Source organism: Eublepharis macularius, chromosome 1 (genome assembly GCF_028583425.1).
Source record: "Eublepharis macularius isolate TG4126 chromosome 1, MPM_Emac_v1.0, whole genome shotgun sequence".
Taxonomy (NCBI): domain Eukaryota; kingdom Metazoa; phylum Chordata; class Lepidosauria; order Squamata; family Eublepharidae; genus Eublepharis; species Eublepharis macularius.
The window spans coordinates 50,796,087-50,823,743 of NC_072790.1; the positions used below are offsets into that span (position 1 = coordinate 50,796,087).

Sequence of the window (27,657 nt, forward strand, 5' to 3'; positions counted from 1 at the left end):
TGTGAAGATGATAACACAACTTCATGTGGTCTGGAAGCTTGGTACTTAATCAACTGTCCATCCAAAAACAATGCTAATTTTGCGTCCCAAAAGTTCCTTTTGTGTGTCAAAAACTATTAGATGAAATATCTTTCAAGTGAGCACATCTACTGCCTTATGAACACTATTTTTTAATTCATATACTAAAAGTGATGGGGGGAATTGCTGGTAAAATATAGCAAATACTTCTAGCAAACCTCTAGCTGCAATCTAATACGATTTCCACCTTTTAAATATGCATTAAAAGGTAGGGTTGCCCTGTGTCTGTTTTTCACTCAGACATTCCAGAATTTTCTTGGATTGTGCAAGGGAAATGGAATGAAAATACGGGACACGCTCCTGCCTCCTTCCCCTTGGGCTTTTAGCAGCCAGCCTCTGTGGCTGCTGCTGCTAGAGAAAGCAAGAGCCCCCAAGGAGAGAGGGGGCTCATGCTCTGCCTCTTTGCCTCTTCTCCTCCTGTGCAAAGCATGGGAGCACTCCCATGGGTGCCAAGGCCAGGAGCGCACAAAGATCCCTCCTTGGGTGAGTAGGGTGTGCGGGCAGGATGTGTCTCATATTTTTAATGGAACCATCTGGCAATCCTATTAAAAAAGTTCATCTCAAAAACTTAAGATGTCTACAAGAATTACCTATAAATCAAGACATCTATCAATATATACTACTGTCACAGAATTTTAAAAATGGTGAAGATATAATTTTGCCTGGATTAAAATTCAATGCTTTAGGATTTAGACTTTTTAAAAAAAGCACAGGAGTGACAGGCTACACATATTCTCATATATTTACAATATATAACATCCTTGTAACTATCAACATTCATGTCAAGCTGTCATGGATGACAACGTTCTGCGTGTTTTGTTTTGTTCTTCCCAGGAAGCATTACGCATTTAAATTGTGCAGAAACCCTGCTGGGTTATGTATTCCTATATACTGAATAATTAAGTCATTACAAGAACAAAACACAACAAAGCTGGGATTTTCAATATAGCTAATCAGGCACATTTATAAGCATGCCTTGCTCTCTTTGTCTGCCCTCATCGCTGGTTTAAAACTAAAAACATTCAAAATAATGCTTGCATTATAGATTTCCTTCCTGTATTTCTATGGAATAATTCCTTGGTAGTACCAGAGTAATTGTATGGTGAATCACAAAGTCTTTTTAAATCTTAACAGGGTTTGCTTTTTATTTATTTACTTACTTACTTCACTTATATCCTGCCTATTTCCCCAATGGGGACCCAAAGCATTTTACATGATTCTCCTCTCATCCATTTTTGTTTTTCTCTTTTATTGTGTGAAGATGATTCCCCTTCTGTTCTTTTTATGCCTCTGCCTCCCTTTCAGCACCTGCAAATTATTTTAAAGTAAAGCTGATGCCCTTTCTTCCTGGAACTGAATTCTAAAAGCATACGGATGCATTACATATATAAAACATGCCAAAATGCACTTCAGTTTCCATCTTCTTCACCATTCATTCTTCTATTTTTTTGCTCTCCAGCAAGAGTCAGAAGCAATGATACTTAAAATTGCTTCTGATGCTTGTTACACCTTCTGGCATCACAATTCCACCATGTCCAAGTACTTCTAGGATGCTAAGATATAGCCATGTAAGTACAGTAGGTAAAGGTAAAGGTAGTCCCCTGTGCAAGCACTGAGTCATTACTGACCCATGGGGGGACGTCGCATCACATTTTCTTGGCAGACTTTTTTTTACAGGGTGGTTTGCCATTGCCTTCCCCAGTCATCGACACTTTACCCCCAGGAAACTGGGTACTCATTTTACTGACCTCGGAAAGATGGAAGGCTGAGTCAATCTTGAGCTGGCTACCTGAACCCAGCTTCCACCGGGATCGAACTCAGGTCGTGAGCAGAGCTTGGACTGCAGTACTGCAGCTTACCACTCTGCGCCACAGGGCTAGCAGTATATTTAACATCTACATTGATTTTTGCCATTTTGAACGCGTAATCAAATGTTGCTGTTGCTTTAGCACAACAAATAATTCTTGTGTCACCTGCTGTAACAAGATTGGTTTACAAAGGTTGGTTACGCTTCACAGTCAAACAAGTGTAGTACTAAAAACACTCTTCAATTTTGTAAAACTTTTCTTGTGCTTGTTCCCCTTTCCTGCAAAAATAATGCTTTTACATAGCATTTTTAAAGCTTTGAGTCCAGACTCTGAGCAAGAAGGCCAGTTTAACTGATGTATCAAGCAAGTCCTAAATGTTCCATACTCATAACCAAAAATCAGTTTGGAGAACCTTGGAGGGGGTATCTTTAAAATATTAATTATATTATACTAGGTGACCAACAGTGATAGAGTGATTCTCAAGTCACTGATTCAAAAAGTGGTATTATTTTAGACTGTAAGCTTCCCAAGGCATAAAAATGATAAAACTAAAACGGTTCCATCAAATCAATTCATAAACAACCTCAGGGACTATAAAACATTAAGCACTATCAGATTTACTTGGTTTAGTTCAAAGCCATTCCAGAGTAAGAGAGTCTTCAGCATGCTACAGAAAGCCCTGTCAACACAGCATTAACCTCACTAGAGAATATTCTACAATTTGAGGAAAGCAGTTGAAGAAGTCCCTCCCCACCACCAATATATCATAGCCAGTCTAATTTCACTGTGTTCCCACAAAAAGGAACTATCTATTGACTTCAGTGTGATAAAAATATGTTAAGGATTATATCATTAATAAAGAGTTAATGTTTGAAGAAAAGGCTGTCTACACCCTGCTGAAGTCTGGGAGGAAAAACCAGGAGTACAGGTTTTAAGATGTCTGCTGGGATGACTGCATTTTAGGGCCTCTACGCCAAAGTTATATAACTGAGTTTCTTTATGAAAGGAGACTGGGGAACCCAGTAGACCATTCTACATCTCCCACTGCAACACTCACAATTTAGGAGGATTGATACAAATCAATGTGCTCCTTAAGCACCTCTGAACCCAAACCACATAGAACTTTAACTATCAACTAAAAGTATAAGGAATGCAAAGTTAAAAAGTAATCCTATCAACACGTAATGTGCCAAATATCAGTTAATAAAAGTATTACTTTTTCCTTATTCTAGAATTCTAGAACCTCCCTCTCTCACTTATCCAAACCTCCGTTCATGAAAAAAATCTCATACACCACCTAATCTTCTACCCCACCCCAATGTCACTGGGCAGTCTATACCATGTATAAACTAAACAGCTGGCAAACAAGCTACTACAAGGTATCACCATATTTTGCTATTTCTTTAATTGATCAATTTGATACAATTTTCCCAGCAGTCAGTATAACCATTCAGGCTCCGTCTTCTCAGCTTCATTCTAATCTGCGAGACACTTCAAACAAACCTAGAAAATAATCATTAGGGTACAATAAAACACACAGATTGGCACAGGCAGGCAGGCATAGTAATTTATTTTTAGTTGCCAATTAAGTGGCTATACTTCAGGTTGATGGTGTTCCTGTAAGTGGTTGTGGTTAATTAGCCATAATTAGAACTTATAGTTTCCACAGCAACCTTAGCTCTGGCACACATTACAAAGTTATTTTAAGTCATCAGTGGGGTAGGGTATTCCAAGTGTGAAATACTGAAACTCAAAGTAGTAAGCACAGCTTTAAAACTATATTCTGATAATTTCTGACATATTCAACTGATTGTTTTGAACCCAAGTAATTTAACGTTCATTTTCTTGCTCTTTCTATTATATACCCTTTCTATTACACACACACACCTTTCCTTGATCTAGCCTCCAACTACAGCCAGTTTGGTGTAGTGGTTAAGAGCGCAGGACTCTAATCTGGAGAGCTGGGTTTGATTCCCCACTCCTCCACTTGAAACCAGCTGGGTAACCTTGAGGTAGTCACAGCTCTCTCAGAGCTCTCTCAGCCCCACCCACCTCACAGGGTGTTTTGTTGTGGGGATAATAATGGCATACTTTGTAAACCACTCTGAGTGGACATTAAGTTGTCCTGAAGGGCGGTATATAAATTGAATGTTGTCCAACTTGAAGTTTTCCTTCAATCCTTTCCCTGTCCTCCCTGGTTTCCAAGACCTCAGCACCACCGCAACGCAAGAGACTTTCCTGTTCTTCTGGTCCATATGATGTTTCTTGCTACCAATTTTCCAGCAGCTGCACCACCACTGACATTCGGAGCCATATTTTGTGAAGCTCAGTGGAGAAATCAGTGAAGCCACCCACCCTTTCTGCTAGCCAAAATTACTTTTTGCCTGAAGAAAGATCCCTGACAAGTTCCACAAGACCAACTGCTGAGCTGCATGCAACTCCTTCTGTTAAAACCAAGTGGACATAGGCCCATTTTATAGTGCTCTTTTTACTGAGCCTAGACCAATACTAAGCAAATCAGTTCAAATGAAATAGAAAATGTATCCCAGTATTTGCTTCCAATGGGCAAGTTCTTGTTAGATGCAATATAGTCTCGTTAATACTAGGCCCCCAAGACGCACCACAGAAAAGCATTTGCAATACCCTTATCTGCCAACCTCAACAGAAAAGCTAGATTTGTCAATGGTATATAAGGTAGCTTCAAATGTGCACATGGAGTACAATGGATGTAGTGCCCCGGATAATAAAATTCAAGGGGAAAATTGCCAATGTTTAAACAAGAAACGTCAATTGACCTCCAGAGTACTGGAGTAAGATGAAGTGGAATCCCAGATTTGGAACATGGGCCTTTAAATCTCACATCTGCTTGAAATTTTAAATGGTTTTCCAAGTAACAGATTTCAATGAATGTTACTGAATATTCTAAGAAACAAAAATATAATGAAGTTAAAATAAGAATTGCAGCAGCAATAGGAGTCAGTTTCCCGAGAAATGTAATTTAAATGGAAACTAGGACCTTTCAGTTCAGCCAATCACACTGAAGAAGCTGCTTCTCATGTTACTAAAGTCATAATTCTAAGGATCATGTGGGAATTAGAATATACTGGAAAGCTGCAGCCAATCACAGCTCAAAAAAGTATTGCAGGATATGTACACATTTATAATATTGTTTTTCATATTTAGTATATTTGTAGGAATCTGTCAAGGTTTGAAGCAGTCCTACCAAAACCGCATTATTTGACTCCTTGTACAGAGATGGAAAAGCCATGAGCACTTCTGCTACCTATATGCAACAAATTGAGCATTTTAATCCAATGTAATTAACCTAGCGCAACAAAATTTCCAAATTAACATGCTGTCTTTCTCCTATGTTACACAGTCTGTGTACCTTCAACATGTTTCCACTTCTGCTATCATACCTTTTGCTATGGACAATTTAGCTTTTCTATAATCTTTCAAAAGATTATAAAGCGCAAAATAGGACTAAAACTCAGGAGCTTATTATTGCCTGCAACAGAAAGAAGGCTATGGATTTGATTTGTCATTTATCAATAAATATTTATCATTGTTTCATTTATCAATGATCATCCTACCACTACATGCATGCACATCATTTGAAAAAATGTATTCCACAGACACAAGAAGCTCTTGTATTGGTGGAATGCAAGTTGCAGAGATGTACTGTGCTGCTTTAATAGGCATAGTGCAACAGGATACTACCCATGTTTCTCTACTTTCAACTGATAACATATATACCAAACATCCGTATAACCAGGGCTTTTTTTCTGGGAAAAGAGGTGGTGGAACTCAGTGGGTTGCCCTCAGAGAAAATGGTCACATGGCTGGTGGCCCCGCCCCCTGATCTCCAGACAGAGGGGAGTTTAGATTGCCCTCCACGCCACCTGTCTGGAGATCAGGGGGCGGGGCCACCAGTCATGTGACTATTTTCAAGAGGTTCCGGAACTCCGTTCCACAGCATTCCTGCTGAAAAAAAGCCCTGCGTATAACTATTTTGGTGTCATCTGCCATCTTTGTGCCCTTCCCATTTTATTTTTGGGCCTGCCCTTTCCCCTACAAAACCTGTTTGCTAACCATTTAAAATATGTCTAAGAGATCTGAGCTCATGCATATGAGTCATGTTTATGCACTGCCTACAAATAACACGTCTAGCCACACAGAAAAGAAGCTACGTACTTAAGAGACTGAAAAAGCAAGCCAAAGATGCCAAAATGTAGCCCTGGCTTGGCAGTAAAAAAACCAGCAACACTACATCACCATATCATCCTTAAATTACCAAATTCTCCGCAAACAAAACACCATGCCAATAAAGAAGCATCACTACCAGCCTAATAAATGCATCTTTATATATCTCATTCTCTGGGACGTAACATGCCTAGGCATGACTGCCACTGTTGTGAGCAGTAGATTTCATCCAGCTTGAACCTTCTTTTCTAAGAGGGAGTTACTCACCTCTGTTCTGCTCCAAGTCAAAAAGGTGCTACAATCCCCATCTAACCATGGCATAAATAAGAGTACACTCATTCCATCCCAGAGAATTATTCATCCTGGACATGGAATTTGGGGGAATCTTCCTCACTCCAGACAGACAGGCCAAGATCAGAGCCACTGGCAGCCTAAATGTGATCAACCCCTCACCTACCTCAGATGTGATGCTCCTGGCCAAGCTATGTGACCTCATGACAGCACCCATTGCCTCAGCCCCCTGGGTCAGGCTCCACACCAAGTCACTACAGTGGCTCCTCCTACCCTGCATGAACATCACATCAACCACTCCCACCGTCAAATCAGAGTTCTCTCTCAGATGTGTCAGTTCCTGCAGTGGTTAGAGGACCCAACCCACTTGCCTGGCGGAAGCCCCTGCGGGAGGCTTACTATATACACCAACATGACAGGGTGGGGTGCCTTTTGTAGCTGTTCACTTGAGTACTTTGTCTGAGGAGGACACGGATAACATAAATGCATAATTTATAACTTGGTCAGCATATAAAATTGTACCATTTTGCATATTTATGAAATTTAAAAGTATAACGCCTTAATTTCCTGCAAGTAAAATTACAAATATGCTCAATACTAGAAAGCAAGAGAGATGCAAACTGCTTTATCTGATGCTCGTATTGGGCATATTTGTAATTTTACTTGCAGGAAGTTAAGGGGTTACGCATTTATCTTCTGTTACTTGAAAAGAAGGGGAAAATAAAAGCTGAAAGCAGAATGCCCATATTTTGTAGTAAACACAAATAAGTTTATTATGGATAGAAATACTTGCATTCAGTCAGAACAGGATTAGAAGCATATTTGTATATCGATGTAATCTTTATAGCAATGAAATCTTAAGACAGTGCATTATCATCATACATATTACAGAACATTTACTGCTGACAAAATTAGTCAATTTTAAACAATAAATGTCCTTGAAAATACTGTCTATTTTCTGGTTGCCAACAACCTGGCAAAAATTGCCCTCTCTTTAAAAGAGGCTTAATATTTGGAAATGAGCAGGTGAAGACTTTCATGGCACGGAAGAAAATAACATCACCTGCTAAATAACATCCCATTAAGCTTCTATTAAGCAGGCAGCACATAATTTGTCCAAGTTGTTGACAACCTTAGTATATGTCTACAACATACATAGGAAGTCTTACTTGCTAATGCTATACATTGTCTTACATAAAAATCTTTGAACTACACATTTGGAGTAAGTAAAAGCAGGTAATAAAAAACTTTCACTTAATCCAAAAGGGTTTTTTTTCTTCCAGATCTCTAAAAAAATTCATTTTTTTTCCAAATGGAAAACATTGGAGAGAAATCAACAGGGGAAAAGACTAAGAAAATTTGATTTAAAAAAATCCTTTCTCCCCCCCACCCAAAGCTTCATATATTTCAGTTTTTAAAAAAGTCCACAACCACCTTCTTGCCTAAATGGCTACGGCCCCACATACATGATCAAGAACATGCCAGGAGCAGCTCTTTAGGCAGCCACTCACCAATTAGTGTTGACATTCTATATCACAAACAAGCATAAATCAATCACTGAGTATACTGCTGCTTTGTGAGCAAAGTTTTAATGGAAACAGCCTTGAGCACCTGGGACAAATTTATCACTGGCTTGTCCACATAGATTCTTTCTAGTCATCAATCTCCCACCTTTATGTTTCATTGGCTTCCTGGTTTCTTCTGCCTCTTAGCACTGACCTTTGGAACCCTGCATGGCCTAAGATTAAGATATGAAAGTTCACTCTGACTTCTCACCTCGACTGTTTGGTCTTACTGTTTCAGAAGTCACACATTCCGACAAACTAAGAGCAGAACCACAAGTGACAAAAGGCACAGATTGGACACTTGTCTGCTTCCCTCAAGTTTTGATGGGAAATGTAGGCAGCTTGGCGGAATGTTGGACAAGTGACAGTTGAAAAGTCCATTGGACAGCAGTCAGAGAGCGAAGCTGCGAGACCAGGATGCCTACATTTCCCATCAAAACTTGAGGGAAGCAGACAAGTGTCCAATCTGTGCCTTTTGTCACTTGTGGTTCTGCTCTAAGAAAGCAGGAAATTGTCAGCTCTTGGGGGAAGAGGGGATAATACATATACAAGACACCTTTCTTACTTAGCATTTGACTCAGTGTTTGGGTTAGGAATTACTGATGACTAATTAATGCTTGTTGCAGCATCAACACTTGGCATTTTTCAACTTCTATTAGTCTCAGGAATTAATTCAGTAGTAAGAGAAAACTGATACAAGCTTCCTATGGAATCAATTCAGCAAATCATCCATATTAATAATCTGACCAAATTCTGCATTTATATACCCTAGTCTGAACAAATGCAGATGGGGGGAAGTTGTCAGATTTCCAAGGAATAGTCAAAATAAGGAACCAGGCTACATTTGTAACATGTAATATGTGAAGTAGAAGTTCTGGAATGTTCCAGCCAGTCACCGCCTTTGAAAATACCCATAATAAAATTTACAGGAGTCAGTTTAATTTGTGACATATTCTAAATGTGGACTTGACAAATTTTCTTAGGACCTAATAACCAGCCTCAAAATTAAAGAGCCCGTCCATATCAAATATAATTTTTCTCTGCCATAATTAAACAAGTTTAATGTTACTTGTAAGTTATAAAAGGAGTTACTAACTGGCCTGGACATGGAACATTATTTATCACATGATATTTATTTCCATGCCACAAAAAGCTTCAACAATCTATTTTCAATGGATTCATTTTCAACCCTAAATTCAGGTCCTACTCCCAGAGGTGAGAACATAAGTTAATTGAGAAAAAAAGAGCCTCTACTGTAGTTGGCCCAAGGTTCTGGAATGGCTTCCCAAATAGGAGCAAAGATGCTTCTTCGTCATCTTCTTTCAGATTAGTAAAATTCTTCAGGCACATGATGATGTTTTCTGGAAGAGGCAGTCCTGGAAAAACGTGAAAACTTTCACACAGCCCCTTACAGGACTGTTCCTCTCCCTATGTTCCTCCACATCAGCTTTGATCACCTGAACAGGGTTTCCTGCAGGTACCACCCTGCATATGGGTGAAATCAATAGCAGCCCGTACATGTGCATTCTCTGTGGTGGCTCCCACCCTATGTAATAGCCTGCTTGGGGAGGTCAGGAGAGCCCCCATTCTCCAGGCTTTCTGCAAACAATGCAAAACTGAATAATTCAAAAGAGCTTTTTTACTCGGATAGGAGGTGTTATGTATTGCTTGAGTAGAATGAAGGCTCCTGAGGCCTACAAAGCTATTGGAGTTTGGGTGCCAGCATGGCCAATCAGAACTGTCGCCTTGTAGCCAATTGCTATGCTGAAAAACAGATACTTGTATATAGTTCATGCAAATGAAGGATTCTAGCTGCTTACATTGTATTGGTTGTTGTACAAGTGGGTGTGGTTTCTACAAGTATAAATTGGTTACTGTTGAGCCTGAGGCTTCAGTATGTCTGCTTCCAGTTTTCAATAAAGATGTTTATCATAATAAAGAGCTGTTAATCTCAATATACAATAGGAGAGCTGTATTATAGGGAGATGGTCTCAAAGAGATGCTTCATTAACAAGATTGGGGCAATAGACTTCACAATTATGCTACTTTACGTCCTATCTGCTGCTTTAAGTATGTGCTCCTATGTACTACCTGTTAGTTTAAGTACGATCCTACTGGGTAGTTCTATTTGTTTAATGGAAGTCCTAGAATTGCTTATACTCTGTTTCAGCATTTCTTCAACTCTGTATTGGATTTTTGCTAATGTTATGTCTTTGTAAACTTGCTTTTATTTACCTCATAGCATTGTCTATTGACATGGCCTTGATATTGACTATACTAATCTCACACTACGTAATCTGCTTTGAGTCTCAGTGAGAAAGGTGGACTATAAATGACATAAATAAACAGTTTTCCTCTCCTACAGGAATTAAATCCATGTACATGTCACTGAAATCAACACACATTCTTCTCGTTTTTCCCCACTTTCATTTTCTCACCCTCTTCTTTGTCATCTTCCTTGTTTCAGTTTTTAAATTGTAAGCTCTTTCAGGCAGGGACTTGCTTCCTTGCGGTCTATATGCATATTGACTGTTTGGTGAAACAGAAAAAAACACCAGTTTATGCAGCTGAAGCAAACTGACGCCTAAACTAATGGGTTCCAGTGGGATAACCATGTTAAGTTTGCATCGACAAAAACAAGAACCTTACAGCACCTAAAAGCAGGGCTTTTTTTGAGAGGGAACACTCCGGAACGGTGTTCCGGCAGCTGTAGAATCTGCCCATGTGATTCCTTCCTCCTTCGGCCCCATGGGCACTGCAAAGGAGGCTAAGCTGCTTTGAGTTCATTCTGCTTTCTTGAGTGAATGAGAGAGAGTACTCGGACCTGGCGTGGGCTCTGCAGGGGAGGCTCAGCTGCTTTGAGTTCATTCTTTCTTTTCATTCCTCTGTGAGAGACAGAGCAAGCTGGGGCCCAGCACAGGCTCTGCAGAGGAGGCCAAGCTGCTTTGAGTTCATTCTGCTTTTGTTTCATTCAGGGGTTTCTGTGTATATGTGTGCTGCTTTGAGTTCATTCTGTTTTATTCAGAGGTGGGTGGGTGGAGCTGTCCGTGTGTGTGTGTGTGCTGCTTTGAGTTCATTCTGCTTTCATTTCATTCAGGGGTTTCTGTGTATGCGTGTGTATGCTTTGAGTTCATTCTGCTTTCTTTTCATGGGGGTGGGGCTGTGCATCTGTGTGTGTGTGTGTGTGTGTGTGTGTGTGTGTGTGTTGCTTTCATTCTTTTGTTGACTGAAGTTGATATTGTTATGCAGATTGGTTGACTGAAGTTGACATTTTGAATGCAGACTGGTTCTGTGTTAGTTAAAAATATCAGTTATGGTTATTTGTATTAATTAAAATATCAGTTATGGTTATTCCAGTTTTATGCTAGGAATGGATAGCTGTGTCCGTCACAGAAGGCTTTCATCAATATATTCATCAGCATATAGGTGTTCTTATGTCTTAATAGCTGTAACTCAAATGGTTCTCCCCACCCTCAGCTGATTAACATCACTTAAATTGCAGAGGGTATATGGGTGTTAAGGAAGTTTTTATGAATATTGTTTGTCTGGGACACTGGAATATTTATGAGCATTTCACAATGTCACAACAGCTTAGCCATTGGTAAGGTAGAGTTGGCAGGCAACAAAAAAAAAAGCCATTTTTAACTAAGTATAAATCTACTGCAGCTAAAGTTGAGTATGTAATTTTGAATTGCTCCAGTAAAGCAAAACCCTCCCTGAAAATCTGAAAATTCAATATTCATTAGATTAGGAATTTCAGACTCTGGAATTCTGAGAAAGAATTTTGGATTTTTAGAGGCCCCCTCCTTGCATATTTTAAAATATGATTCCAAAGAAATGAAATGTTTGGGAAAGGGAATGGAAGATTTCACTTTTTGTAGAGGATACAGAAAGGAAACAACCCCTTTCTCATAATAGCGTAATTTTCCAAGCTTACTAACATTTATCTAGTCGTAATGCATTGTCCTGGGTTCTGGTAAGCAGCGTCTTTTCCAGGGAGCAGCGTCACTTCCGGGAAGAGACGGCACTTCCGGGAGTGACGCCATCACACATTTCTGGGAGCGCATGTGATAACAGAGAGTTCCATCACCTCTTTTCCCAGAAACAAAGCCCTGCCTAAAAGACATGTATTTTGCAGACTCAAAACTTTTTTTTAGCTAATGTTGTAAGGCAGGCCAACTGCTACCACTAGAATGTACCTCTAGAATGATACTATAAATATTTGGGTCTAGTTTTCCATTTTAAAACTAGGTAACTCTACTTATCATGGGCAAAATAGAAAATCTGAAAAACAGATGAAAGCTCTTCATCAGGCTCTAATCAACGTTTATTGTAACACTGCACTTTTATATCCTGATTGCTTCACCTCACCCACCTCCTGACTGGGATACGAGGGCTCAGGGATCTCCACTTTTCATTGTATCTGAAGAAGGGAGCTCTGACTCTCAAAAGCTAATACCCTGAAAATCTTGTTGGTCTCTAAGGTGCCACTGGACTCAAATCGTGCCATTATTGGACTGCAATCACAAAAAGACTTTCCTATGAGTAGGTTCTACTAAATAAAATGAGGTTTACTTCTGGGTAGACTTAGGATTGCTCCCACAGAACTATAAACTAAAGTTCTAAACTATAGTTTATAGCTCAACTATAAAGAGAGTTGAACTTAGCAATGAACCAGGTAAAAAATAAATGAATTTGGCAAGAGGAATGAATTTGTTATTTTTATCATGCATTGATCTAAATCCATAAATAAATAACCCCAATTTATTAACAAAAAAATTCAAAGCCGCTTACAAACACAATAAAATGCAATGATAGCAACAAATATTAACAGGGCAGTTTAAAACAACCAATAAAAAAGAGGAACAGATCATAAAAATGGCAAAGCACATTAAAAAGAAGTGGAAACTTAATTAAAAACTTAGGTAAATTTTTAAAAAGTTCTGACCTGGTTCCTAAAACGTAGTAATGAACGTTCAAGCTAACCTCTCCGAAGAAGATATTCCATAACTGGGGTGTTAATAGAGCAGGCCACATCCCCTGTCACCACCTGTCTATTCTCAGAAATGGGAAGCACCTATGCAGGCTCCAGAAAGTGTCAAAGACGGAGCAGGTTTATGGGGTTACTGGAGACCTTTTAAATGCCCTGGTCCCAAGCCATTTAGGGCTTCATAGATTAAGGACAGCACTCTGAACTGTGCCCAGCCCCAGAAACAGATTGGGAGCCAGTAGATTTTAAACTACAAGATCATATTACCATAAAATGACTTGATTTGATTTTTTAAGATCACCGTTACACAAATGAAAGAAATGGGAACACACTACCTTCAGTTTTATTATGTGAAACAGGCATATAGAATATTCACCAAGCAAAATAAAATGAAAATGAAAACTCTGCTTTTGGAGAAAGGATGACAATAAAGGCTATTAAATAAATAAATTACATGCAGGTTAGCAGACAGGAACCAAAGCAGGGAGCTGATTTTCCTAAGGAAATTTCCACTCTTCTGCCTTTGTTCAAATGGGTAATCCTGCCTGATTGATAGGGATTAAGATGATTAGCAAATGTATGTTGCTTCCTAAATGGCTTTTCTTCAAATAGATTTCACCAAGACTTTATATTTTTTTTTTAAAGAAAAGAGGTCTTCGCTAAAAATGAACTACAGCAAATAAAGCACACTAGAAGTTCACTTTGCTTTCACACTGCCTTCTTTTCCTCAGTGTGTCTTTTAAAATCTGTAACAAAAGCTTTTGAAGAATGCTCAACTAATTTGTTCCACTATAATCTCTTCAGCTGTTTCGAGGTAGTCACATACATACTTAACATAATGCCTAGACAAAATTATAGACTTCCAAGAGAAAAAAAACTAGTGATAATCTACCCTTTACTCTGGCGTAAAAAGGGGTCTCTGCACAGCAGGTGGTTTTCTGCAGCACATTGCAATTCCTAGACAATGCTGAGGATTAAAGATCCAAGTCACAGCCTATTCTCTAATTTCTAGCTTTTGTTGGTTTAAAGTCAGATGCTAACATTGAGGATGCAGCTGTAGGAACTGACATTAAGGGAACATGACTGCTAAGAGGAACAGCTGTAACATTTGCACTATACGCCACTCGTAATTCTTAGGAAAACAACTACTAGACGTTCATTCAAAAATATTTTTTGGGCGGGCTCAGTGGGAGGACCAAGTTTACAACAACAACAACAACAAGAAGGAATAGAACAGCCACTGAACAGTTTCTTCTAAATCTGACTTCACCAGAAATTTCTACCTGCAGCTTATGAATTCTTAACACAGGTTCCATTAACTATTGAACAATCACATACTGAGTGAGTAATGTTCATTCTGTTGCCTATACTGACCTCCAGACTCCCTAAGGAATTTCTCTGGAAATTCTGGATTCGTCCTTGCATCATCCTCAGACCTCTGCACACATGGCATCACTAGCTTTCCAGAAAATGTACAAAATCCATTGTAAGAAAAATCCATTCAAGGAGCCACTTATCAATTTTGCTAGCAAATTCGAAAGCAAAACCCGCTCAAAAAGCACTACACCTCAACAAACCAAGAGTGTGTGTGGCAAAGAGACACTCAATACTACACAGGTACAGAAGTAGGATGTCAACCTGCATCTTTAAGCATAACTGGTTTATGGGTGAGAGCCACATCATGTATCAGCATGTATGGCTAATACATACCAAAGAGGAGAAAGTTCAGGGGACTTGGACACAACACTTGACCAATGCAAACCCCACTCCATGTTCAGAAATGTTCATCCCAGTCATGGAAACAGGGCTGATATATTTGTTCAACGTATCCATGGGTGTTGTGCTTACATGAAAGCCCGGCACACTCAGGTGCAAGCAGAGGCAAAGTCAGCATGCTTGGTTGCATCCCCCCTCAGCACATGGACCAGGATTTTGATATGATGTATGTACAGGGATAATGTAATAACATTCTGGTAAACTATCTTTGCAAAACATGAGTTTTGCATTAAGTGATGTCATCCAAAATACTGATGGATACGATGGCTGTGTTCAAAGAAAGTATGAACTTTCATAGTGAAACATACTTATGACATCCTTACAGCAACCCACACTTCAGGTTGCACAGCTGCAATGTGCACACTCTAGACTTGACACTGAAAGGGTCATATGTTCCTCCCATCATTAAGACACTGGTTTGGATCCAGAGAGCAGTGAACAGAGCAGTTAAAGATCTTTGTAGAGTCCCTCTTCCCACAGCAGCCCCATTCACCCAACCAAAAAGCTTGCTCCAGCAGGGAACCTCTCCATGTACTAAAAAAAACATACTTTTGCCTTTCAGTAGACAAAGAGCTAGTTCTGAAGAGGCTTCTACTATTTTTTGTTTCTATGTTAGAAAAGAGTACAGAAGTTCTGCACTTCTGTATCAAAAAAAACATACAAAAATCAGAATTGGATTCAAACTTAGCTCTTTGTATACTGATTTTTTGTTTTGTTTTAGGGTTTTTAAAATTTTTGGAAAATGACTAGTTCTGAGTTTATGTTATGTTGCAACATATAGGTTCATACATTCCAGGGACCTCAATCCTCAGGACAGGGTCTTAATTCTTTCCTTTTATCAGTGATCTCCATGGACACCAGTGGAACAGGAAAAAATGTTTGCTGCTTAAGATTCTAGTCCACAAAGGTCCATTCAATTCAAGAGAAGATCATCAGAGTGAAAGCCCTGGATTAAAGATGAAACAAATCCTAACAAGAACAGAGCTGGAGGAATCCACTCATCTTCCCTACATTCAATTTGTAAAGCGGCAGATTCCAACTGGTTTGATACTGGGGAATTTATCTGCAATGCCTTTGTCATGTACCATCCACTGCTTGGTGAAGTTTAAATTCCTGTTAGCTCATAATCCCTGCATTTTTCTGCACCTGCTCTGTGGCAATATTGGTTGAAAAACAGAATTACTTTCTACCACCATCAACTGTGCAGTCCTGGGTAGTGAAGGTGGCTGCTTCACCTGGACCCTGATAAAATAAAACTTGAAATGTTCAGTAGCTTATTATGACATTTTTTGCCAAGTATTTCACAAATGAAACGGCTTATATCCAGCAGACTCCACAAATTCAACAGTACGACCTCAGAATCTTGACTCATCTCAGTTAACTTGGATCAATTTCTGGCCCAAGAATGTGGACAAATTGCTTAAAAGAGTCCAGTCTACTACATCAATGCTTAACCTTTGGTTATGATTTCTTGCTAAAGGGGATTACCTGGGTGAGTCCCAGGAAGTCAGCTGAAAGAGCGAAGGTGGTATCCACCACTTTGAAGAAGGCAAAAATCAAACCTATCTTGAAGAAACCTATCCTGAACCCAAATGATCTCAATACCCATCATCCAAAGCAAATAGTTCCTTCTTCAGGAAAGGTGTCTGAGCCAGTGGTGCTAGACAACTCAAGGTTTACTTGAACCAAAGGGCAGTAGAAAAGAGCAAGAGTCCAGTAGCACCTACAGACTAACAACATTTGTGGTAGGGTATGAGTTTTCTTGAACCAAATGGACTGAATGAACTCATTTTAATCCAGCATTAAGACAGAAACAGTCTTCATCGCCCTGAGGGATGACCTTTGCTGCAAACAACAGAGGCGGAGTGTCACCCTGTTGATTTAGAAATTTCAGTACCATCAAACATGGTATTCATATTGGCTACGATGGGTATCAAGAGCAGTGTAGTCCGGTGGTTCAGTTCCTATTAGCCAATTGACAGAGATCATCCTGGCATTTGAAGTAAGGTGCAGATGACACCTAACTCTACTTCTCGTGTTCAGTAACTTCTGATGAGGCAGCAGATGTACTGGACAAGTGCCTGGAGGTAGTAATGGGCTGGATGAAGACCAAAAAACTGACATTAAAACCAAACAGAGTTTCTGTTTGTTGATAAATTCAACCAAACAGGGATTAAGAAGTCTGCTTGTTCTGGACAGGGTTACATGTTCCCTAAAGGAACAAGTTCACAACTTGACACTGTTAGATTTACAACTACAGACGGAAGCACAGGTTTCCTCTGTGACTTGCAGTGCCTTTGATCAGCTTCAATTGATTCACTAACCAAAACCTCTCCTTTAAAGGCAGTTTCATCTGATCCTATAGAGTGGGGCCATCAGTGAGAGGGGCAATTTGGCCCATTATCCATGCTCGGACTATATCCCAGTTAGATTACTGTAACACACACTACCTGGGGCTGCCTTTGAAAATGGTCTGGATACTTCAACTGGCACAAAAGGCAGCAGAAGAACTGCTGACCGGCATATGCTGCAGGGTCATATTTCACCATTACTGAAACAAGTACACCGGCAGCCAATTTGCTCCTGGACCCCAATTAAAAATGCTGGTTTACTTTTAAAGTCCTAAATAGAATAGGACCATAGCACTTACCACCTTCCATATAAGCCTGTATGGTAACTGAGATCACCTTAGAGATTCCTCCCTGGAACATTTCCACATTCTGAAGCGAAGTGAGGTGGGTAATCACAAGAAACAGGGCCTTCTCTATTGTGGAGACCCTGCTTTGGAATGACCTCACCACAGTCATTAACCTAGCAATTAACTTGACAAGTTTCTGTCAACAAACGTTTTGTCAAAAACATAATTTTTTGTGTCTCCCTTTTTTTTGTATTGCAGAATTTTTATTAGTACCAAAAAAAACCCACATTAAAATGATTGATACCATGTTACAAGTGCAAGTAAAGGGTTGCAGCCATTCTGAAAGCAAAAAGTCACACGTGATCATGTACCAAACGTTCTGTTAAAAACGTAATTTTTAACCCAAACTTTTTATGTCTTCTATGGTTTTTTAAATTTTTCACTCCTCTGCAAGGTTTGATTTTATATTCTACCTAGGTATACCAATATTTTATAGCATTTTTATGCTCTCTCTGTTCTTTTATCCATTTACACGACTATTCCTTTTAATTAAGTTACACTAGTATTTTGGTTTTTAATTGACATTTAATTTCTTTATACTGCTAATGGTCTTTTAAGATAACTGTGGTTAATTAGTATCTTGGTTTTTTTAAATGTTTGCTGTGGTATTTTCATTTAGATGTAATTTGGGTTTGGATTGTGGTTAGCCACCTCAGGCATCAAATGGATTGAGACCGAGGGATATAAATATTTTAAATAATGAACAATAATACCATCTAAGCAAAACTAATTGCACTCTCTTCTCAAGCTTTGACAAATTTTCTTTGGATCTAGAGGTAGCTCAAAAATGTTGCAGCCAGACTAATTTTTCACTCGTATTACATTTGACACAAAAATGCACCATTACAATAAATTTTCATATTCAGCCATAGCCCATTCACTATAGCTCTAAGATTCTTTTCATGGCCATTTTAGTACATAGGTAGGCAGGGAGAAAAGTCTAGGTCATGCTGTCTTTCACCTGTTTAGTCTACTATGAGCCTTCAAATACAAACTGCCCCACAGTTAAGTTCTCTCATCGCAGGATACTATCCTGCCAAATGGCAAAAAAATTTTACCACGTATCAATTGCAGGTATGGCACAATATGTGATAAAATGGCTGTGTCTATGCGGTCTTGATGAGGTCATGAGCACAAGGTGCCAAATGCTCAATTTGACTGTGGTACGCCACTAGTACTAACCTGTATTTAGTATTGCTTATGCTGGGTTCCAAGAAATGAGTTCAGCAAGCGGTAATGCATGCTCACAACCAGCTTGGCACAGTATGAAGGTTGTGGGAGAAAGCACATGATACATCCCTCACATGACAGCCATGTACCAGAACAGTCATGAGATAAGGTTCTGCTTAGTTCAGAAAAAAAGCAAACTGTGCCACTCTTGCAAGAAGAGATAATGATGGGCAGTGCTTTTTTTCTGGGGGGACGCAGGGGTATGCATACCCCTAAACATTTTGTGAATCTAACGGGAGAAAGTAAAAATTTTAAAATGGTGGAATTCCCGCTAAACCAACTCCAAATGTATTATGGATATTTATGTGATTTTTTCAGTTTTATGTAGCGTATGTTGGCAACAAAGATGTTTGGTTATATTTAAACTCACTAGGAGCGCTGTTTGTCTTACAAAAAATGGAACATCTTTGAGCATCAAACACGCCACTGAGATCGCTTGCATAATCGGTGATCGTTAGGGTGCAGACAAATACAAACAAGTCTTCTCTAAGCCACTTGGAGCTCTGGTAGCTGGAATCTAGCACGGTGATTGGTCTGTCTTGTTGCTACCCCCGATGGTGGTGACCAATTTGTTATTTGTGTACGTTTTGCGCAGAGTGCAAAGAGTTTGTCTATACCAAAACTCTTTGGCTGTGCGCACGTGTCACTACAGAGGGGCTTGGTTGGCAATATTGATACCCATAATTCTCATCACTGAGTGTCTTCTGACGTCATTTCCTTTCACAGTGTTTCCTGAGTCTCAGATGGAAGCGAGTGTTTAATCTGGGATAAAATGGTGATTTTCTTGAGTCAAACTGAGAGTACCCCTAAACATTTTTTTAGAAAAAAAGCACTGATGGGCTGAAACAAAAGAAGACATTGCCCTGTTTTCTATCTTTTCCTCCACCATTAAGAATTTTAAAAAATCACTGATTGAACTTAGGCTGTCATAGCCTCACTTTCTAATTGGCCAGGATCCCTTATGTATTAAGGGCTAAGTATTGCTGATTAAATCTCCCCTAGGTCAAGGCCTCTAACAAAAATACTTTAAAATTGCTCTAAGACATGTTCTAGTGATGTGGTTTACCTCACCAAACTTTCCAACTGAAGTCACAGACTTTGATGCATGCATGTCATAATGATTTCTACAAAAGCCATGTATATTGTCGTGGAAGAAGATTATGATTCTTGAAGGGACGCCAGAGCAGAACACACAGCGAATAACATACCTACAAATGTTGAAAGAGTTGGATCCTAAGATCCATTTCTGTTTGCGGAAGGGAATTTCCCAACCTCCCCTGTTTTCTGCAGTCTTCACATCACCCAAAAAACTGAGAGCTGGAGACCCTTCAGAACAGCACGCAATGCAACACAGAAGGCTGCACCATGAGTGTGGATCACACTCTTGTGCTAATGAAAGGGCTTTCCGCTTGCATAACAGCACTTGAGGATCCAACCCAAGTTTTTCACATGCTCACATGTACCAAAATTGTTCAAATTATTGTTATTGTTTATTTTAAAAATGTGTACACTAGCTTTCTGTTTGACAGAGGATCATATGTTTAAGCTTTTTGTAAACAATAACTCTTAACTTTATTGACAAAAACATGCTTTAACTTAAGATACATACATCTAGGATTCAGGCCAACATTTAAGTATACAAAAAAGGTGAGGAGGAAAAAAATTAGAAACTCATTCATAATGTCACCTTTTAATTAGAGATATTTCATGAGATTAAAAATACTCATCAAGAAAAAAGAATGTACTGATTGTTATTTCTAAACTGGGCTTCAAATGTTTAACAGCCTTTATCTGAGATTTAATCTGTTAGTCTTGTTTATGTTTGGAAGAATTACATCACCCTTCCAATTTGGGACCTCCATTCTGCTGACTGGATTGCAGAGTTTTCTTAGCAAAACAGACATCCATTTACTGGAAGTGCCGGAAGTGAGAGAAAATTAGGCCAAACACAATTGATCTTGTCACCATTCTAGATATGCAACGGCTACACAAGCTATTTGTTAGGTAGCTTGAATTAGGTATTCACACTTTGAAATAATTACTGTCAATCATAACCAAGAATAGAGCCACTATAAATGAACATTAATTAATTTGACTTAGTATTAGGCAAGACACCCCATCAACAGATATCTAGGCACTTCATCATCAGAGGTATGGCAAGACATGTACTCAGCATGATGATGAAGACAGCACCAATTTCAGCAAGCCCAGAAGAATAGCCTGTTTTCATCTTCTTGCCTTCCCAAGCCAGTGCAGTTTGTGAGAGCAGGGAAGGCAGGCAGGCACCACAGAGGCAGGTGCTTGGAGGTACTGCTGTGGCAGTGTGGTTAAGTGGTTGGACTGCAAATCAGCATTCTGCTGGTTCAAATCCCGCTACTGCCATGAGCTCTGCAGGTGGCCTTGGGAGGGCTCAGTTCCCTAGCCGTATTGTGGGGGTAATAATACCACTGACTTTGTTCACTGCTCTGAGTGGAGGACTAATCTGCCCAGAAGGGCAGTATATAAGCACGGTGTTGTTATGATTACTGTTCCAAGGAAGAAGCTGTTTCTCCAAGCGCCTGGCTCTCCCAGGCCCAGCGGCATAAACATCTCTAGCCTGAGGCACACTTGGATGGAATGGAAGCCAGGCTATTTCCATCCAACTTGCCTAGAAACAGCTTCATATTCCTCCAAGCATGGAAGTCCCATCATCAGCAGAACCTGTATGCAGCTAGTCTGCTCCAGACAGGCACGAGTACAAAATATTCTCTTAATGAATTCTGCAACAGTGAGGTAATCCTCCTCCATCCTGAGATAGCTTTAATTTATTGAAGAAGAAGTGGGATAGTTTAGGTCCCTACTTGAAGCACTGCATTCAACTATTTTAATGTTCTGGGTTAAAAAAAAAATTCAATCTTCTAAGTCTGTGCAGATTTGGGAAAAGATATAGTCCTATGTACCACCCAAGGTACATTACCATTATGTAACATCTGAACGTATCCTAATGAATAGGTTTCAGGATGCATATTTGTGAAACGTAGTGTTATTAAACAGCCCTGGAATATACAATGGCTTAGACCGATACGGAAGTGCTAAGTATTTCTCAGAGAAAGTTGATGGACAAGTGTTATTTCATGGTCTAAGTGATCATCACATTTTGGATCAGAAAGGAATCTGTTCCAGGTCAAATTCCCTGTTCTTTTTTGCTCACTTGCTCAAACAATCTGGATTTGTTTTTCTAGCTTTGTCCTTTAAACTGCACACCACTCCACTCACTTGGTCCTTCCTGCGCTTTCTCCATAATCTGAATGATATAAGCTGATCGATCTGAATGATATAAGCTGATCGATGAAGTGCTCAGTACAGCAGAACCTGCTTTGAACCAGGGGACAGGAGGACTAGGTGAGATTTTTTTTTCACATTTTTCTCTTTTATCCCATAAATGTAGTGCAAGGTTGTCAAGTTTTCCAAAGATTGCAGAAAAAAGCCATACTTATTTTATATGATTACACTGCTTATACTAATGAGCCTTGAAACGCACTACAAATGTTATGCTACAATCTAGTATGTGGAACCTACACTTGAAACAGTAATTTCAGAAGCCCTGATTGAATTCCAGTTTTCTCTGGTGTCTAGATGCAGGCACTTGCATAAAATGAAGTTTCTTTCCTTCCCAGATTTTCAGCTGGGATTACATGAACTGTGGTTTAGAATCCCATTTTATGGGGCGGCCAGGGGGCAGGGGGAGGACACCAGCTTGCCCAGTGTCTGCATTTAACCATCACTTTTTTAAACCCAGAATTTAACCATTTAACTGCTTTGAATGCTGTAAGCTCCATATAAATATTTAAAATCAATCAATCACAAGAAATTTGGAGTTTGACAGGTGGTTTCTGAAATCAGGAACCCTTTAATGGCACTCTTCGCGCAAGGAGAAACAAAAGGACACATGGGAACATGGGGACAAGCTGTGCTTGTATCTGAATGGAACCTAGATATGCAATATTACATTTGTATATCTCTGTCATGATGGATACACACACAGCCACAAAAAGCACGAAGTCTGGATTTGGAAAGACACTCTTGAAAGTATTAGCATAATTCAAACAGCACACTCCATAACAGTACCCCAAATTCAAAATACTCGCAGCAGTTGTTGAAGTCTACTTGTAGCAATGTTTAGCACCATTTAATACCCATTCCAGCAGTGGATTTTTGCTAATTCCCTAAATGCCCTAAGAAAAGAAGAATATGGGACAGCAAGAAAAAAATGCTTTTAGTTTAATGATTTCTGCACCTGAACAAGCAGCAGTAGATGGACAAGCTAGGACCATTGCTCCAGCAATTTTTAAAAAGTGGTAAAGCAGAAGCTATAATAATATAAAGTCATCAACTCAGAACTAATCACAAGATGGTATCAAATCTCCTTCATGGGTTTCTTTAGTGTTCACTACTATGAGAAATCCACTAAGCAACAGGCTGAAAACTATTTTACCACCCCCGCTTTGAAAACTAGACCTTTAGTCTACTGAACAAATGTACCTAAACTGGTTTCCATTATTTTAAGTGATTCATTATTTTCTGTAGTGGAGTTACTATTTCACTTACTGAACACTTACTGAACTCCCTAGCTTTTCCATAACATGTATATAAAACATTACATAGTACAGATTTTCTGCAAACGTACACACAACATGCTCAGAAAAATTGTTCAGAATCTGACCAACATAATATTCTACCACTGTTATTTCCTCCCAGGACTCAGGAAGCTAGTGGGCTGTTCCTTATCATAGCATTGTGTACAGACCTGAAAAACCAGGCCGTCTACGAAATGTGGTTAGCTTTGCCAAAGCTGTGATCTGTAACACTACACAGCAGAGGCCAAAGGTTGACACTTTGAAAGCAACAGCTATTTAGGCACTCTGGAATATAAGTACTCAGTTTAATTAAATCACTGCAGAAGTTCAATGTGACCAATTCAGAACTACTGATGTTGTGCCAAATTTGCCGAAGAAATTAATTCTGGAAGATGAGCAGAGCTATTGCCAACAGTCTTAATTAATGCATCTTTGCGTTAATTCTACACGCCCTTAGTGAATAATTCTTGACAGAGCTGTAAAATATTAGTTTTATTAGCATTACTCTCTAGTAAAAACGGACAAGGCTGAGATATATGAAAATGAATTATTTATGCATCACTCTTCAACAAGGATCTCTATTTATTGCATTTTTTTAATCCTGCCCTATCTCCAAGAAGTTCAGAGCAGCATACGTGGCTCGCTCCTCTTCCATTTTATCCTCACAACAAACGTGTGAAGTAGGTAGGATGAGACACAGAATGACTCGCCCAAGCTCCCCAGCAAGTTCCATGCCAAATAGGAATTTGAATAATAGTAACAACAACAACAGCACTTATAGACCGCTCTTCTAGACAGATTAGTGCCTCACCTAGAGCAGTGAACAAGTTATGAATCTGGGTCTCTATAGGCCTAGCTGAGCGTCCCACCCATTACATCATGCAGACTTTCAATAATTGGTTCTGTATCCAGTACTGAAAACATCTCTAATTAATTTAAGACACACCGACTCTGCTACTTTGACACAATCCTATGTGTGACCTGTAACAAATGCTGCCAAATTTACAATGCCATCCTAAGCAGAGTTACACCCTTCTAAGTCTATCGAAATCAATGGACTTGGAGGGCTGTGACTCTGCTTAGGACGGCACTAATCAAGCATTTTCCAGTTTTTTAATTAGCCAGTTTTCCCAAGTATAACAGCAACATGCTCTCAGGATCCTTTTTACTGCAATCCTTCTGCACTTGAAAACTCAAATTTATCACCACCAGAAAACTGTGAATGACACTCATTCACAAATCAGGATATTCTGGTCCTTGACTCATATGATTTTTTTAAAAAGGCAATTTCATGATCAAAAGCTATAAAGTGACAATTTGAATGCACTTTTCCCTTTGTCTTAAGCCTTCATGGCTTAACATAATGCTTTTGATTTGCTCTCCTAAATCATAAATATTTAAATCTTTTAAAATTAAAAATAAATTTTCTCTGAAAAACCCAGAAAATATTAGTAAATCACTAATCACATGTGTTGTATAATAAACCAAACTGTGGATTAACCTATAATGTGTTAGTTATAGGGTTGGGAATCGAAGACCTTGTGTTAGGACAGAAGGGTGGAATCAATTTTTTTCTGGAGCCCTTCCAGCCCTGCAATTTAAAGCTCATGAAAAAAAATCTTAAGATTTAAAGGACCATTTCATCACTGGTTCAGACCTGGGCCGATTCCAGACGACTAACCTGAAGGCGCTCCATGCCGCCATGTTCTGGATCGCGACGGGGAAAACGCGCGTTTTCCCCGTCGCGATCCAGAACATGGCGGCATGGAGCGCCTTCAGGTTAGTCGTCTGGAATCGGCCCAGGATTAGATAACAAATGGGCCACAGGTTGCATTAAGCCTCCATGGCCTATCCCCTGGCAATGCACCTCCAGGCTAGTAGATCCCTGTGAAAGAAACAGAGGGAATTCATGGGAGCGGGGGGGGGGGGGGGGGAGGAACCAGAATGGCCATTGGAGACAACCCATAAATCATAGGTTTGCAACCTCTACCGTAAACTCCAATGATCACCCTAACTTTTTGAAAATCATATCATTTACAGAAATTCCACTTTTTTTTGTAAAGGGCTGCTTTGTATTTCTAAAGATTCTAAAAATAAGGTAATTTAAAAACAAATCTGAGTATATGTGTTGAGGAAATTACTGCAACAGCAAAATAATAGTTCTGCAAATCCAAAGAGCAAGTAATCATGAATCTGAGTATTCAAAAAGTGGCAGAAGGAATAATCTAAACCTGCTTTGTAATGCTGTAAGAAGCAGACTAGCCACACCAGTTTACAATAACTATGAACAGTGTTATGAGAGAGACTCAGAAATGCTACAATTCAAATAAAAAATGCAGTCAGTTTACAGATCACATGTGTAAAATGAGATGAATTCGTGCCCTGTTTGGACATGCCCCTAAATCCAGCCCCATGGCAGTGTACGGGGAAGGTAATCCCTTTGGGTGGGGGGAAGCTTTCATTAAGCAGGTTCTGTATTGAATTTAGACAGTTAATAGATCATATTTTCTATTCTGCAAATCCCTATGAAGTCACACGAAGAATCCCCAACTAGAGTTTAAAATCATTTTTGCTGTAGCAAACCAGAAATACTTTTAATGGAAGATGAACAAAAGCAGAGTTCTAATTCCGCACAAATTCCCCGTCTTTAAAACACCAGGCATTAAGAGGAACATGCATTTTTTACTTCTTTTGTGTGAAGGGAATCAGTCTAAAATTCCCATATACTAGGGACTGCTACTGCTCTGAGGAAAGGGGTGTGGGGAATTATGTGGAGTCAGCATAAGGAAGGTCCCGATTGAGTAGAACAAGTCCCAGGATCTGGTCAGGGACTAGCCCCTTTGTTTTGGAAACAGGAGATGGGAAGCAAGACAGAGGTGGAAAACTGCACGGGTCTCCAAGAGGATGGGGGAGGGAGGTGAACATTTGTCACAGATGCAGCATCCATAGCCTTATCTAAGCCTCTAGCACTAAAGCGTTTGATTCCTTTGACCGCTCAGTCCCCAGGCAGAGTGTAACTTAGAAGAGCCTGATCCTCAGCATATTTACGCAGAAGTATGTCCGCTGCTGCTCAAAGGGATTTACCATCCTATGCACACTTTCTAGGGCCACTGGACCCGGTGGGGTTTACTTCCGAGTAAGCAGCGCTGCACAGCTCCGAAATCCCATTGTGCTGTGCTCTGGAACACAGACTCCGTGCAGGGGAAAGGAAGGGGGCTGCAGCTGGTCATCTGGTCAGTCCCCACTTCCCCCAGAAAGGACAGGTACTCTCCCCTAGGTGCTCAGACCTGCGAGGGGGCGCCTGCCCAGGAAAATGTAGTCAAGGGAGGACCAAACGGGTGGCGGTGGCCGAGCAAATACAGGTGGATGCATCCCGCCCCCCTCCTCCCAGGCTGGACAGCCAAGCCCTTTGTGGCTGAAGGGTTATTATTATTGGGGAGAAGGCACCCAAGAAGCATTCTTTGCAAAATAACCTCAAAACACCAAGAGAGAAAGAGGAGAATTCTGTTGCTAAGCAGGGCACAAGCCCCGATATAGGAAGGGAGGGCCGGTGAGGCGGGCACGGAGCCCCCTTTGTGCCCGAAGGACGCGGCTGTGAGGCGAGGAAGGAAGGCTGGGCACGGCCAGGGCGCGGGCGCCCTCCATTCTTCCCGCCTTCCATGAGGCAGAAACCTCGAGGGGTGGGGGGAGCGGCTGCGGGAGCCAGGGCTGGTCGGGGCGGGCGGACAGGCAGGCGAGCCGCCTTCTGCAGGCCGGGCGGCAGCGGCGGCGGGCTGGGCTCTGCCCCCTTTCGGCTGCTCTCCCTCGCTCACCTCCTCGATGGCCGCCACGGTGTTCCGGCACTGCACCAGCCGGGTGGTGAAGTTGGAGGCGGTGGGCGACTTGTAATCCTCATTGGTCTCGGACACGAATTCCGACACGGAGATCTGGTCCGGCATGGCGGGGAGGGAGGGAGGGAAGGAAGGAGGGACGGGACGGGCGAGCGGCGGCGGGGCGGCTCCAGCGGAGGAAAAGGGACGGGGAGGGGGGTGGGAAGGCTTGGGAAGCGAGAAGGCGAAGGCGAGGCGAGGGAAGCGTCTCCGCCTCACATCGCTCGGCAACCAGCCGCCGCCGCAGCCAACCAAGCAGGCGCCAAACCGGGTTGGGGGGGGGGGGTGATGGTGCGAGAGATGTGGAGGGAAATGCCCCAATTTTGTGGGGAGGGGAGCGAGGAACTGGAGAGAAAACCAGACACGCAACCCTCCCTCTCACGCACACGGAGGACAGACCAGCCGCACACTCCTCCCACAATGTAACGCGCCCAGGGAGACTCCGAGCACGCCCATTAGCTCAGGAAAGGAGGCCGAGAAGCAAGACACGCCTCCCCGAACACGGGAGGGCAGATGCTGCTCTCACCTCTCCG

General features: G+C 40.7%; 1 protein-coding gene across 2 annotated transcripts in view; it reads right to left on the reverse strand.

Moving 5' to 3' along the window:
- The window catches only part of ASAP2 (ArfGAP with SH3 domain, ankyrin repeat and PH domain 2), a 118,373-nt gene extending 90,977 nt beyond the window's left edge, over window positions 1-27,396 (reverse strand). For both annotated transcript variants that reach the window (XM_054993710.1, XM_054993643.1), the window contains exon 1: window positions 27,068-27,396. In XM_054993710.1, the coding sequence (XP_054849685.1) occupies window positions 27,068-27,193 (126 nt within the window). In that variant the 5' untranslated portion in view covers window positions 27,194-27,396. The remainder of the gene's footprint in view (window positions 1-27,067) is intronic.
- Between the last annotated feature and the right edge of the window lie 261 nt (window positions 27,397-27,657).